Below are 15,438 nucleotides of genomic sequence, written 5' to 3'. Positions count from 1 at the left end.
TGATCGATCCGGATAGACTGACGTACAGATCGCTTCTTTTGAGATAGATGAATCTCTGGTCTATAGTGTAGAGACATCGAGTGACGAATGCGGATAGTTGTTAGAGAATAACTAGTACTGAACGTGACCATACGAGAGATCATTTGAATTTCTACTCGATCATCAGTGATCGTCTCGATGTTGTAGTTGTGTGAATGATCCTTTGACCTGCGATGGTACGATTGCTCACAGTGAGATTGCTGGAATTTAACTGACACAAACATGATCTCATTGAGATTTTGTAATAGATGTTGGCGGCAATTGGTCCATTGTAGTAGGATGCGCATTTAGATGGAATCTATCGATCTTGAAAGAGAGTAGTAGTCCTATGGGATTTGAGAGGCTAGATCCGAGAGTCTGTGGTCACAGTAGTGTGATTAATGAAAAAAATTTTCATAAGGATTACAATTAGACTTAAGCTAATCGAATCTATCATATGATTGATGATAAGGTCTGACGATTTATCCATGATCTGCCATCTATTTGGGACTCACGATAGAAAGACTGAATCACACGAGAACAACATTTTGAGGTTCTTTTTCGGTTCTACTGGATTGCTACTATATACTGCTAGATGTCACTGATGGATTGTGAGAGCTTACTAGAATTGCTCAGGATCGACAATCCTTGATGAGTTAGATTGAAATTATTTCGATTTATTAAAAAAAATTTCAATGATACTATGATAGAGATCATGGTATATCTCATTATCAGATAGTATTGAACTTATGGGGTCACATAATAAAGAAATTAGATCTGGAATAAGTAATTGGGCTTATGAAGTATCAATTGGGTTTAGAAAAATCTTATTGGATTCATGATAATCTTGCTAGCACATAGTTGAATCCAATTTTCTCTTTATATTTAATTACTAATTTGATAAAATTAATTCGAGTTAACTATCTGTTAATAATCTAAATGAATTAGATTCATTGGGCTCAAATTGTTGGATGCCTAAAATTTTGGATCATATGCATTAAGGGTTCAAATCCTTAATCAATTTTCTTGATTGTTTGTATTGGGACGTCATTTGATTTGATTAATTTGAGCATGCCCACATGATAGAGGGCGTGTGGGACCAGCATGGGACGTCCCCTAGCCCCCATGTGGCATGTGAAAAAGTGGGTGAAAAGGCTTCAATAGTTGGCGCCTTATGGATCTTCTAAAGGGGGTCAAATATCTAAGGCTACAAGGATTCCTAATGCAAGTAGGACTTGGATTAAGGGGCTATTTAATTTTAAATAGGATTCAAACTTTTTACCTATTTAAAGGGACCTTCTCTAAGGTTCTGATGATAAGATTTTCAGTAGCCCCACGCCTCCCATAAGCCTCCCCATGCCTCCCTCTCTTCACCCTTCTTGTTCCAACGCCCAAAGGGGTTTGGGCATCCTCCATCTCCATGCCCAAGAGGAGCTTGGGCGTCCCACTTGGTAGTTGATTTTTAGATCTTGATTGCTTCATAATCAAGGACAGTAAGAGAAAAAAAATCAAGAAAAAGATCAAAGAGTTGATCGCGATTCAGATTTCGTTCAGATTCGCAGGGTGATTGTTCTTGGAGAAAGAAGATCAATACCATAGAGGTCAGATATTTGCATGGCTAAGAGAGAGCCTACCTTCTTTCAGATCCAAATTCGAAGAAAAAAATTATGAAACAGATATATGATTCGATCACATATTTAATTCAGCATAAAATTCAATGTGTTAAATTTTAGCATACAAAGTAGATCGTTGTGCATACATGATTTAGATTAAAAGATATTTTAATTTTCTATTCCGTTGTATTGTTTAGAAAAGAAAAATTTTGATATATCTATGCATGCCCCTACACGAAATTCCAACAGTGGTATCAGAGCCACGATTTTCATATATATGAAATTGACATTTTATTTTGAAAAGAGTTTCAAAATCTGATTTTTTTCGATACAGAGATGTATAGATAATTGCTTTGAATCTAGAATTTATTTTAGATTTATTTTTCAGATCATATATTTGATATGTGAAGGCATGCATAGATCTGAATTTTGTTCTAGATAGGATTCTAGTTCATGTATATGTAATATATAGATGCATGCATAAATCTGAAAATTATTTTGATTTGATTTATGATCCATATATGAGATGTATGATTGCATATTTATGTCTGAAAATTAATTTCAATATGATTCATTATTTGTATATGAGATATATGATATCATAATATGATCTGAATTTTTGTTTAGATTTGAATTATATATATATATATATGAGATATATGCTTATATGTTAAATTTAAAAAATTAGTTTCATGATTTAAAACTTACTTTTCATGCAAAGAATTTAGATCTGAAATTTAGTTTTAAAGTCTGAAATTTATGTTTGTACATGAGGATTCTGATCATAGAAAAATCAAAAATTAGGTCATGTAATTAGGTTGCATCTAAGATTTTTGATTTGATCATAATGAGATTAATTCGATGAAGTAATCGATCAAATCGAGTTAAGTGTTGATTAAGATTAGATCGATCAAGTTTTAAGATCATACAATTATTGTTGATCAAATCGATTAAATCTCATATGTAGAATTGATTAATCTAAGGATCTAATTCGGCTCGATGGCTTGAGCCTGATTCGTTTAAGCTAATCTATTTGGACCAATTAACTTATTGGTGTCTAAAGCAAATAATTGAGAGGTGGTTATTTAATTGGTTTCGTTTGCTGACTTGATCAATTTATTGGTGTCTAAGGAAAGCAACTGGGGAACTCCACTGATCTCCGCTTACCTGGCTAATTTGGAAGATTGAGTCTTGAATAAGATTGCTTGATGGTTTGGTTTAGCCTATGCCAGTTAAATCGGTCATATGATAATTGATTAGATGAGATTTAAATCTAAATCTCTCCATAAATATTAAGTCCATAGATCTTCCACCATTATAGATGTGCGGATGTGGTACTGATGTTGATTGTTCTCGACTAGTCACAGTGGTTCAATTGCACCGAAAACACGCAACCATTCTATTAGCAAAGAGTTGCTCTAGGATAAAGATGGGATTGGACCTAATAACTGTTAGGTGAGAGACCCAATGACGGCTTTGCACCTACTTATGAATGGTGGGTCGGATTAACCAAGAAGTATGGTCAATAACTGTTAGGTGAGCTCACATAATTTAGAGATCAAGTCGCTGCAATATGCTTAGAGAAGCATCTGAGCAAAGAGTTGTCCACGCATCGGTGTGCATATTACCAATAACTGTTAGGTGAGGTGCATGACATCGGTGGGACCGTAGCACCCATTAGAAATCCAGTTATTGCGTTAGGATTTTCGCTTCCCATCTGGGGAGTGTTGGGATCCGAAAAATAGTGGGAATCATTGTTTGCTTCTTAAAGTTTCTAGAGTAAATATAAATTTAAAGTATAAAAGTTTAATTTAAATCTCTACTCGCAGTTTAACCATATCAGCTTCAAACCCTCTAGTCCGCATCCTTGAATTCAATCGTTTGATCGAAATCAATTTTAAAGATCGACTAAGAAACTTTGGGATTGTCCTGACTTCTAAAAAATTAGATCATGTACTTGATCAGGAATTCGTAGTGTTATCAAATCATCCTACTGCTGAGCAAAGATCAGCATATGAAAAGTGGATGCTGGCTTTCATGTTAAATGAGTTGTAGAGTTAGCATGAGCATATGTCTACTGTTAGGGTTATGATCACTCATTTACAAAAGTTATATGGTGAGTAGAGCCGCATAGCACGCTTCAAAGTATCCAAAAAATTCTTCAATTTGAAGATGTACGAAGGGCAGTTGGTCCATGAGCACTATATGATAGTGATCAAGGATATTGAGGAGCTTGGGAAGCTCTGACTTGATATGCAAAAGAAATTACAGATGGATTTGATCCTTCAATCCCTTACGAGTTCATATAGTTAATTTATTATAAATTTTCATATGAACAAACTGGATTGCACTATACCTGAACTGGTCAACATGTTGGTCACAACTGAGAGAACTTTTAAGAGTTCAAGGGATACTGTTCTCGCTGTGAAATGGACTTCTTCATCCAAAAGAAAGTCTGGTTGGAAGGAGTAAATCCGCTAAGAAGCAGAAGAAAGAGAGCAAGCCAAAGAAGGACGTTTCCAAGAAGGCTGAAGCAAAGAAAAAGTATTTCCATTGCGATGCTGATAGCTATTGGAGGAGAAATTGTCTACTCTATCTGGAGAGCCTAAAGATCAAAAAGGATGACAAACTTTCAAAAGGTATGCTCGTAATTGAATTTAATTTTACGATTTCTTCTACTTCTAGTTGGGTATTGGACTCTGATGCGAATGCTTATGTATGTATTTTAATGCAGGATCTAATAAAAAGTAGGAGGTTGAGGAAAGATGACATGATCCTTCGGATCGGCAATGGAGCAAAAGTTGTTGCAGAAGCCGTTGACATCTATTCTCTCTGATTATCATTAGGGTTTAGATTAGATTTGAAAAACTGTTATGTTGTTCCTATAGCTAGTTGGAATTTGATTTTCGTGTCTGTGCTAGCACAGGATGATTTTGATTTTAATTTGAACAAAAATTTTTATTTCATTTATTTATAAAATAAATTCATTGCATGTGGTCTTTTAATTGACAGTCTTTATCACTTGTATGTTGATGCGAATGTGAATTTAATGAATAAGTAGTGGGTGTCGTAAGTCAAAAGAGACTTAGAGATGAAATTAACCAAAAGTACTTATGGCATCATAGATTAGACCATATTGGAGAGGATAGGATAAACAAATTGAAAAAGGATGGGATTCTTGGCTCTTTTGATTCAGAGTCGTACCCAGTTTGTGAATTGTCTTTGAAGAAAAATAACCAAGTTATTTTTTGCGGGACATAGGAAAAGGGCTATCGAGTTACTTGTCCTGATACACACCGATGTATGTGGGCCATTTGATGTGCAGGTCAGGAATAATTATATCTACTTCATCACCTTTATCGATAATCTATCATAGTATGGGTATGTGTATCTGATGAAACATAAGTCTGAAGTCTTTGAAAAATTTAAAAAATTCAGGAACGAAGTAGAAAAATAAACAGACAAACGTATTAAGATTTTTTGATCTGATCGAGGAGGTGAATACCTTAGTCAGAAATTTTTGGGATATCTTAAGGACAGTGGCATAATCTCTCAATGGATTTCTTCTGGAATACCTCAGCTCAACAGGATATTCGAAAGAAGGAATAGGATCCTATTAGATATGGTCAGATCCATGATGAGCTTCACTGATTTATCCTTATATCTTTGGAGACATGTCTTATTAACTGCAATTCACTTATTGAATAGAGTTTCATTAAAATCCGTTCCTACCACACTATATGAGATATGGCATGGTAAGAAGTCGAGTTTAGGTTATCTTAAGACTTAGGAATGTCCAACCTATGTCAAAAGACAGATGGCTGATAAATTAGAGAATAGATCTGTAATAGCTCATTTTATCGGGTATCCAAAAGAATCAATAGGATACTACTTTTTGGAAAATCATAATGTGATTGTGAATCGGAACGCCATATTTCTAGAAAAATAGTTTATCCAGGATGGTGGTAGTGGGAGGTTAGTTGAGCTTGAAGAGATTTCTGAAGAGCAAAGAGCTATGGATCCTCCGGAATTCATTATTCATGAGCCAGTGTTGATGTTTCTCCACCACCTCGTAGATCTAGTAGGATTTTTTGAGTTTCTGAAAGATACATGAGAATGCTTACGGAGGAAGTAGAGAAAATATTTCTTATGGGAGATAAGGATCATGATGATGATTCTAATATCTTTGACTAGGCGATGTCTGACATTGATTTCGAGAAATAGTTAGATGCAATGAAGTCAGAGATTGACTAGATGCACTCGAACCAAGAATGGATCTTAGTAGATCCATCTGAGGGTATGGTACTCATTGGGTGTAAATGGATTTACAAAAAAAAAAAATGCCGATGGTATAGTGAGACCTTTAAAGCTAGGTTCGTGGCAAAAGTTATAATTAGTGCGAAGGCATTGACTATCAGAAAATTTTTTCGCTTATAGTCATGCTGAAATCCATCCACACTCTGCTTGCTGTTGCAGCTTATTATGATTATGAAATTTGATAGATGGATGTAAAAACTGCTTTCTTGAATGGATATCTTGAAGAAGATATCTATATGGAGTAGTCTTTGGGTTTCATATCTGATGATGGTGATTATCGAGTCTGCAAGCTGCAAAGATTTATATATGGATTAAAGCAGATTTTTCAGAGTAGGAATCTTCGTTTTGATGATGCAATCAAATCGTTTGATTTTCTCAAGAATGAAGAGGAATCTTGTGTATACAAGAGGGTCAGTGGGAGTGCAATCACATTTTTCATATTGTACGTGAATAATATTCTCCTTATTGGGAATGATATTTTTATGTTGACCACGGTTAAAAGATAGTTGTCCAAAGAATTTTTTATGAAAGACTTAAAGAAAGCATCCTATATTTTTGGAATAAAGGTCTATAGGGATATATCTAAAAGGATGTTAGGCCTGTTGCAAAAGCTATACATAGAGAAAGTGCTGAATAGGTTCAGTATGAAAAACTCTAAAAGAGGACTCTTACCTTTTAGGCATGGTATTCGTCTTTTCAAAATGATGTATCCGATCACATCTGAGGAAGTTCAGCGTATGAGTAAGATTCTTTATGCCTCGACCATAGGAAGCCTCATATATGTCATGCTATGTATTCGACTTGATATTGTCCTTGTTATGAGTGTCATGAGCAGGTATCAGTCGAATCCAGACGAGGAGCACTAGATAGCTGTTAAGAACATCCTTAAGTACTTGAGAAAAATTAAGGATTTGTTCTTGATTTTTGGAGGAGCTTCTGAGTTGCGAGTCGAGGGGTATACTGATTCAGACTTCATATTTGATCCTGATGATAGAAAATCTACGTCAGAATACGTGTTCAGATGCAATGGTGACACAATCAGCTGAAAGAGTTTCAAGCAACCCGTCATAGTGGATTCGATCACAGAAACTGAATATGTCGCTGCTTCGGATGCTGCAAAGAAAAATTTCTGGTTTAAGAAGTACGTCGTGGAGCTTGGGGCTATGACATCAGATGTCATATCACTTTATTACAACAATAATGGAGCCATAGTACTTGCTAAGGAGCCGAGGTTTCATAAAAAATTCAAGCACATCGAGCGGCGGTTTCATATCATACATGACTATCTCGAAAAGAAATATATCGAGGTGTGAAGAGGAGACTCTATGGATAACATGGCAGACCTATTGACAAAATAATTGAGCCAGCCAAAGATGGAAGTCCACCTTGAGAAGATGGGAGTTAGATTAGTGGCCAATTGGCTTTAGTCCAAGTGGGAGATTGTTAGATATATGTCCTAGAAGCCAATCTGACTGGCATATTGTAATAAATCTAAGATAATTTTGTACTTAATATATTGATTTGATTCATAAAAGGGCAAGTTTGTTTTTTTATTCAAGTATGATGTGTCCTTGAATCGTTAATGAAATTAATACTTCGATACATATTCTCAAGTAGTTGAGAATTAGAGGTATGTATAATTAATTTTTAAATACTCTCGGTCATAGTATCATCATGAGGACGGTGATCGATTTGGATAGTCCGACGCATAGATCGCTTCTTTCGGGATAGATGAGTCTCTAGTATACAGTATAAACACTAAACGATGAGTACGGATAGTTGTTAGAGAACAACTAGTACTGAGCATGACCATATGAGAGATCACTTGAATTTTTACTCGATCGTCAGTGATCGTCTCGATGCTGTAGTTGTGTGAATGGTCCTTTGATCTGTGATGGTACGTTGCTCATAATGAGACTGCTGGAGTTTGACTGACACAAATATGGCCTCATTGAGACTTGTAGTAGATGTTGGTGATAGTTGGTCCACTGTGGGAGTAGGGTGCGTATCTAGATGGAATCTATCGATCTTGATAAAGAGTAGTGCTATGAGATTTGAGAGGCTAAATCCACGAGTCTGTGGTCACAGCAGTGCGATTAATGGAAAAGAGTATTTATGAGGATCACAATTGGACTTAAGCTAATCGAATCTATCATATGACTGATGATGAGGTTTGACGATTTATCCATGACCTGTCATCTAGGCAGACTCATGATAGAGAAACTAAATCATACGTGAACTACACCTTAAGGTTCTTTTTCAGTTCTACTGGATTGCTACTACATACTGCTAGGTATCACTAGTGGATTGTGAGAGCTCATTAGGATTGCTCAGGATTGACAATCTTTGATGAGTTAGAGTGGAATTGTTTCGATCCATTAAAAGAAATTTCAATGATTCTATGATAGAGATCATGGTATATCTCACTACCAGATAGGATTGAACCTATGGAGTCACACAACAGAGAGATTAGACTTGGAATATCTCACTATGATAGAGATCATGGTATATCTCACTACCAGATAGGATTGAACTTACGGGATCACACAACAAAGAGATTAGATCTGGAATAAGCAATTGGGCTTATGAAGTCTCAATTGAGTTTAGAGAAATCCTATGGGTTTAAGATAATCTTGCTAGCACATGGTTCAGGATGAGCACATAGTATCATCGACAATTCTTGATGAGTTAGAGTAGAATTATTCTGATCTATTGAAAAGAGTTTCAATGATACAATGATAGGGATCATGGTATATCTCACTATTAGATAGGATTGAACCTATGGAGTCACACAATAAAAAGATTAGACCTGAAATATTCACTATGATAGAGATCATGATATATCTCACTATCAGATAGGATTGAACCTATGGAATCACACAACAAGAAGATTAGATCTGTAATAAATAATTGGGCTTATAAAGTCTCAATTGGGTTTAGAGAAATTTTATTGGATTCAGGATAATCTTGTTAGCATATGGTTGAATCCAATTTTCTCTTTGTACTTGAATTATTTATTTGATAAGATTAATTCGAGTTAATTATCTATTAATAACCTAAATGAATTAGATTCATTGGGCTCAAATTGTTGGGTGCCTAGGGTTTTGGATCATATGCATTAAGGGTTCAAATTTTTAATCAATTTTTTTGATTGTTTGCATTGGAGCGTCACTTGATTTGATCAATTTGGGTGTGCCCACATGATAGAGGGCGTGTGGGACCAGCATTGGGCATCTCCTAGACCCTATGTAGCGTGTGAAAAAGTGGGTGAAAAGGCTCCAATATTTGGCACCTTATGGATCTCTTAAAGGGGGTTAAATATCTAAGGCTACAAGGATTCTTAATGCAAATAGGACTTGTATTAAGGGGCTATTTGGTTTTGAATAGGATTCAAATCTTTTACCTATTTAAAGGATCCTTCTCTAAAACTCTGATGATAAGATTTTCAGTAGCCCCACGCCTCCCATAAGCCTCCCCACGCCTCCCTCTCTTCTCCCTTCTTGTTCCAAGGCCCAAAGGGGTTTGGGCGTCGTCCATCTCCACGCGTAAGAGGAGCTTGGGCATCCCACTTGGTGGCTGGTTTCCAGACCTTGGTTGCTTCATAATCAAGGAAAGGAAAGCAAGAGAAGAAAAGAAGAAAAAGATCAAGGAACGGATCAAAGAGTTGATCGTGATCCAGGCTTCGTTCAGATTTGTAGGGTGATCATTTTTGGAGAAGAAAGATCAATACCATAGAGGGCTGTTCCAAATTGATCCTAATAGATATCCATAAAAATCGGACACTTGTGTGGCTAAGAGAGAGTCTACTTTTTTCCAGATCCAGATTCGAAGAAAGAAATTATGAAACAGGTATGTGATTCAATCACATATTTAATTTTAGAATAAAATTCAGTATGTGTTCAATTTCAGCATATGAAGTAGATCATTGTGCTTTATATTTTGTGTATGTATGATTTAGATTAAAAGGTGTTTTAATCTTATATTCTGCTGCGTTATTTAGAAAAAAAAAATTGAAATATGGATGCATGCCCCTATACAAAATTCCAACAATAACATGCCTGGAAATTGTTGATCCAATCTTCTTTGCCATTCTTTTAGTGCTTATAGCTTGAGGTTAGAACTACGATGCAAATTTTTCTCACTGTTACTTTCACTCTTAGTCACCACCTTTTGTGCTAGGTCTAGCTGAGAGACCTCCTTTAAGTTTCTTTTGGACTATCAAAGCCATGAAAGCAGCTTGTAGCAAAAGTGACCAATCAGTTTGGGAACTTGTTCAATCCAAGCCTCGAGAGAACTACCATTGCAAGTCCAATATTTGTTTAAAAAGAAAAAGGATTGCCAGTTTTTCTAGCTGTCCCCCATGAGTGACCAATCTATCCTTGAATTCTTGTTTGCTATCAATATATTAATTTGAGGCTAACTTCATTATTTTGCATTACATTGTCTCATGTACTCCGATCTCTTCAAGAATGACATTCCATCCTTTCTCAGATCACATGTGCTAGTCAATTATGACGTTACCTAATAGGAGCCTTTCATGAATTCGAACTACCTCTCACTCAGTCCATCTTGATGGACTTCCTAAAATCTATGATAAAATAAATAATAAACAACTAAAAGAGTTTCCCATATGATACAATACTCTAGTTTGGATCTTCAAATTCGGCTCTAATTGAATAGTAAAACTTGTAGTGTTTCGTGGCCTTACTTAAGATTCAAAGTTAATCCTAACTAACATAGGACCATTTTGCTAAACTTAATTCATGTGGACCAATCAATATCTATTAGCCATACGAGAAAAAGGGATGGGACAGGATTCTAAGGTTCAATTAGGGTTATGACTTTAATTTCTCCTGGCTCTCAATACTTGTAAATGATCAAAGAAATACAGTAAGGCTGAAAACAACTCAAATACGTTGATGCTTTGTTCATATCATGGGTCTATATTAACAAAACAAAAAAAAAAGGAAAAGATAAGAAGGGAAAAGGGATTGGAGAAAGTTTATTGTAGAGAAGAATTAAGAAGAGGGAAGAATTAAGGGTGCCAACTAATTCAATGGGTAGTCACTGGGGTTTGGTTACCCACTACTATGAGTCTTATCTTGCAACAATTTACAATCACATAAACTTTGATGGGCCTTGCCCATAGAGGGAGGGGGGGTGGGCGGTGGTTACAAAATCTTCAGTGTCTTTCATTTAACCAAAATAACTCCCAAATTATTTTTCCTATTAACCAAACAACTTTATATATTCTACTAGCTAGCCCCTAAATGTTGTTTTTCCATTCAAGTTGGAGTTCACAAAAGAATATCAATTTGAAACAAACAGTCCTGCCCTTATGGACATCTGGAGCATTTCTAAATAAGAACTAAAAACGGGACATAAATGAGAACATAGATATGCCCATCAAAGCACCTTAAGTGCCTTGACATAGGGAGATGTTATTGTCTGATAAGATCATCCGATAAGATCATGGTGCCAGCTTCTTATCTAAAACTATGTGGGAGTGAGAGCTGAGGAAGTCGCCTGGTCACAAATTATCCATAATTTTTCTGGGATAATGTAAATTGCCCATCTGCCAGTTTCCATTATCCCTAAATATTGGGATTGGTTATGATTGGCTTTTCCAACTTCTCTTTCTCTTACCTAGATTTCACCATATTTCGATATAGAAGCCCCTTTTGGAAGATCTTTTCAGGCTAATCAGATCTTATCAACCAATAAGATCTTCCAACATCCAAACAGGCCCTAAAAACTTCTGTTGCATTTCTAACACCATAAAACATCTCCTAAGACTTGCTGCTGGAAAAACCTCGGATCAGCAGGCAACCTGAGCCATGAGATAATGACATGGACAACTTTTTGCATTGGTAATATCTCTGCTGTTCCTTTATGGATGTGAAATCTCTACTTGATCAATCAGAGTCTTGGTTGGAATAATCAACAAGCTAAGACAATGTGCTAATGGCTTCTTTTGTGCCTCCTGATGCTCCTGATCAGGACCTCCAGGTGGATTGATCTCTCATTAATTTTTCTCTCTACAGTTGTGTTTTAAAGATAAGGCAAAAGTGGGCTGATGAAAATTGGTGTATTTTTGTTGTTGACCTTTTTTTTGAAAAAAAAAAGATGGCAAATAATATATTCCAAACATGTTTTTGGTTGATAAGATTGGTAGCATCATTAAATTACTTCATCTTGATTTAGTTCTATTCATCTCGCATGATGCCTACCAGGATAAATTAGTGGAATCTAACCAATGGATGGAATTTGCTTCTGAATATTTGGGTGACATGAGGATGTTTGTAATGCCAAAGTTGAAGATAGAGGTGGTGGCCACTGGCAAGTTTTTTAATGACTAGCTTTGTTGGAAAGGATGGAGAAATTTAAGCGAAAGGTTGTATCTCTTCCACCATAAATGCCTACCAGATATATTGATTATTGGTTGTTGTATTAGGCACTCAAGTCTGTGGAATATTATGGGCATTCCAGATGTTGGAGTATGTTAATGTCCAGTGAGCAAATGATTAAAACAGGATCTCAATGCGAGTCATTCTTTTAGGTCGTTCACTTTAGCAGGTATAAAAGAACTGAGATGAATTTTTTTAATCCTTGGGTGGAATATGATTTTTAATAATTCATGTTTATGACCTTAATTAATGTGCTTCATCTCATCTATAAGGAAAGCTGTATGGCTTGACGTATGATCCAATTAAGGCTGGAAATGTCACAAGCAGCTCCTGATTTGATGTCAACTCTCTCTATTTGTCACTTAATTGCTGTCTTTGGACAACCATGTGACAGACGAGACAGATGAGCCTGCCATTATAATTAGAAGGCTTATTGATAGGTGAGGGGATCTACCTACTTTATCATGGCATGTTGCTTCTGATAACTTGCTAAATCACCACTCAGTTCAACAGGCTGTGTGGTGGTCAGGGATTGGTATGGTGCATTAAGAGGTAGGTGGTTTTGCTTGGCGTCCCATATACTGCTCAGCCAATCACCAATTTCCATATAGGATCTATGAACTGAGCAACGATACGGTGGGTGCTCCTTAGCAATTTTCTTTATTATGAACTAATTTTGTGATTAAGATAACAAAATTTATTATGCAATCACCACCTCACATCCAACTTGACCTTTTTGTTGAGATAACTAGAACGATATGCGCCAAAACATTGGAAGGAGACTAAATGGGTTTAGGGATTTCCTTGTTCCAGTTTTCTCGTACTACAAAATTTTTACATTGCACTGGTCTTCCGTAACCCTAGGCTTTTTGCATGTGCAGGCTTCCTGCCAGAGGAATGGGATAATTTTTTTGTGAAGTATCTCTATCCTTCCTTCACTCCAACTGTCTTTTTGTTTGTGGGTGGCACAGTTGCATATGGAGTGTTCAAATATATGCAGGGTGAACAGATGAAGAATTGAACATCACAGATTGCAGCACCTCTTAGTGTTATCATTTGGAACATAAGATATCTTAATTCATTTGAGCTTATTTTAATGTTCATGTTTCTCTACAGATGGCAAACTTTGTACCAATAATTACGCTTAGCATGAAGTGAGATTTTACACTAGCACCCAGTCTTTGAACGCATGAAGTTCAATGACCTCAACAGTGAATTCATATGTCATTTTTAGGTGGACAAAATTAGGGAGGTGCCTGTTTTTGCAATGCAATGGCTTGCAAACAACTCCTTAGTTGTATCATGGTTACAAGGATTGAGTATTTTACAAATACTTAAGGTCATTGCCCGGATAATTTTGACATTAGGGCTTCTGCTGGGCCTGCTTCTAGACTTGCTGGGTTTAAGCTGGAGTATCTGCTACCACCATTCAGCCCTCTTTGTGCTCATCATGGTTAATAGTATCATCATTTGAAGGTTATGGCCTAGTACCATTACGGACTACCAGAACATGACATGGTTAGTAATTTGGTTAAGTGATTTTCACAAACCCATTTGAATTATTTAATTACTTCTGTATTTTTTATTTTCTTTCATTTTATTTTATTGTTTTTGTATTTGAAATTTTGGATGGTTATATATAAAAGGTTCTACGAATGATAGCATAACAAATAAATGTTCAATTTTTCAGCTTTTTTTTTTTTTTCCTTGTTTCTCTAGAAGGTTGCCTGAAGTGTGGGCAGCTTTTAACGTTGGTTACCTCTATATTTTTTTTAAAGCAAAAAAAGATTTAATCTTTTTTTTTTTTTTTAATTTTTGAAAGCAAAACGCCAAATGCCCTCCCCATCCCCCAGGGGCAAACTCCCTCCAAAAAAAAAAAAAAGAAAAAGAAAAAAGAAAAAGAAAAAGAAAAAGAAAAAGAAAGCCCTGACTTCAAAAGAACAATGACCAAACCCAATTGAAAAGCCCATCATATAACAGAATCGTCCGGGCTACAACTAAAAGAAGTGTCCCAACAAGAAATTTGCAACCTCTAAGTCTGACTATCTGAATTCAAAGTTCAAACATGCCTGCTGAAATCATCAATTATCTTGATGGCCTTAGATTGACCCCCAAAGGCTTGCATCTTTACATGCCCCACTAGCTGTAGCCTTGTGCACTATTACTTATACAGCATGTTTAGTGATCCTAATGGGATCACCATGGTGATCTAGTGTTGTCGGTGATTTTAATCTTGGGATAATTTGATCCTTAGTGATTTAGAATCACTGCATTTGATAGGCCATGTTCCATGATTAAAGATCCTAGGCATCCATAAATAACCTCCATAAATAACCTACTTGGTATGTTATGAGAATCCAAAATTACTAGTCATATAATATCAAAAAAACCCCTGATATAGCTCAGATGGATTTTATATCTGTTGCGACCTTTTTTTCATGGGATTATAATCGAGCATTTGTCGATAATAGGATACTCTTGGGTGTTAGGAAGAGAAGACAAAAAAATCGAAATGAAGTGATGTTATGTCATCGACTTTTGTCTGACCTCTTGCTCGGATGTTTACTGACCACAAGGTCTGAATCTTATTGATGATAAGAGATGAAGTCCTATTACTAACATAGAAGGAAAAACTCTCTAAAATCTCAGACATGGGTACTGATATACCCCAAGATGGATCATCCACCATGGTACTGACGATCCAATAATAATCCGACGCATGTCCTTGGTAAAGGTCGATAGAGTGATTGCTTGACCTCTGCCACCTGATCTTTTATGGCTATGTTGAAGAAATTCTAGAGTCTTCTATCCGCAAGCAAGACGACAAGTAATCCAACCATTCGCTCCACCACTCTCTCCCCCACTAGATGAGATCTATGATCTCAGCAATCATAGGATGTGCATGTCGCTATTTTCTGGCAGTCAAAGCATGTCTTCAAAATGTTGGGATTGGGATGCATAGCGGAATTGAATTTTAAAATTTTTTAATATGTAACAATAATTGAAAATATGTAATCCGAACTTCAATCCCAAAATCACTTTGATGCATTCAATCAAACAAGAACATAAAGTATATAAGTGAG

General features: G+C 36.1%; 1 protein-coding gene across 1 annotated transcript in view; it reads left to right on the top strand.

The window, feature by feature from the left end:
• Positions 1–13,698, top strand: part of LOC114913295 (protein LPA2) — a 63,389-nt gene extending 49,691 nt beyond the window's left edge. Inside the window, exon 2 of the mRNA XM_073246698.1 lies at positions 13,237–13,698. Coding sequence (XP_073102799.1) covers positions 13,237–13,376 — 140 coding nt within the window. The 3' untranslated portion in view covers positions 13,377–13,698. The remainder of the gene's footprint in view (positions 1–13,236) is intronic.
• The last annotated feature ends 1,740 nt before the right edge of the window (positions 13,699–15,438 follow it).

This window comes from Elaeis guineensis, chromosome 12 (assembly GCF_000442705.2).
Source record: "Elaeis guineensis isolate ETL-2024a chromosome 12, EG11, whole genome shotgun sequence".
NCBI lineage: Eukaryota > Viridiplantae > Streptophyta > Magnoliopsida > Arecales > Arecaceae > Elaeis > Elaeis guineensis.
The sequence above is the reverse complement of the archived record's forward strand: the minus strand, read 5'-3'. Positions and strand labels throughout refer to the sequence as shown.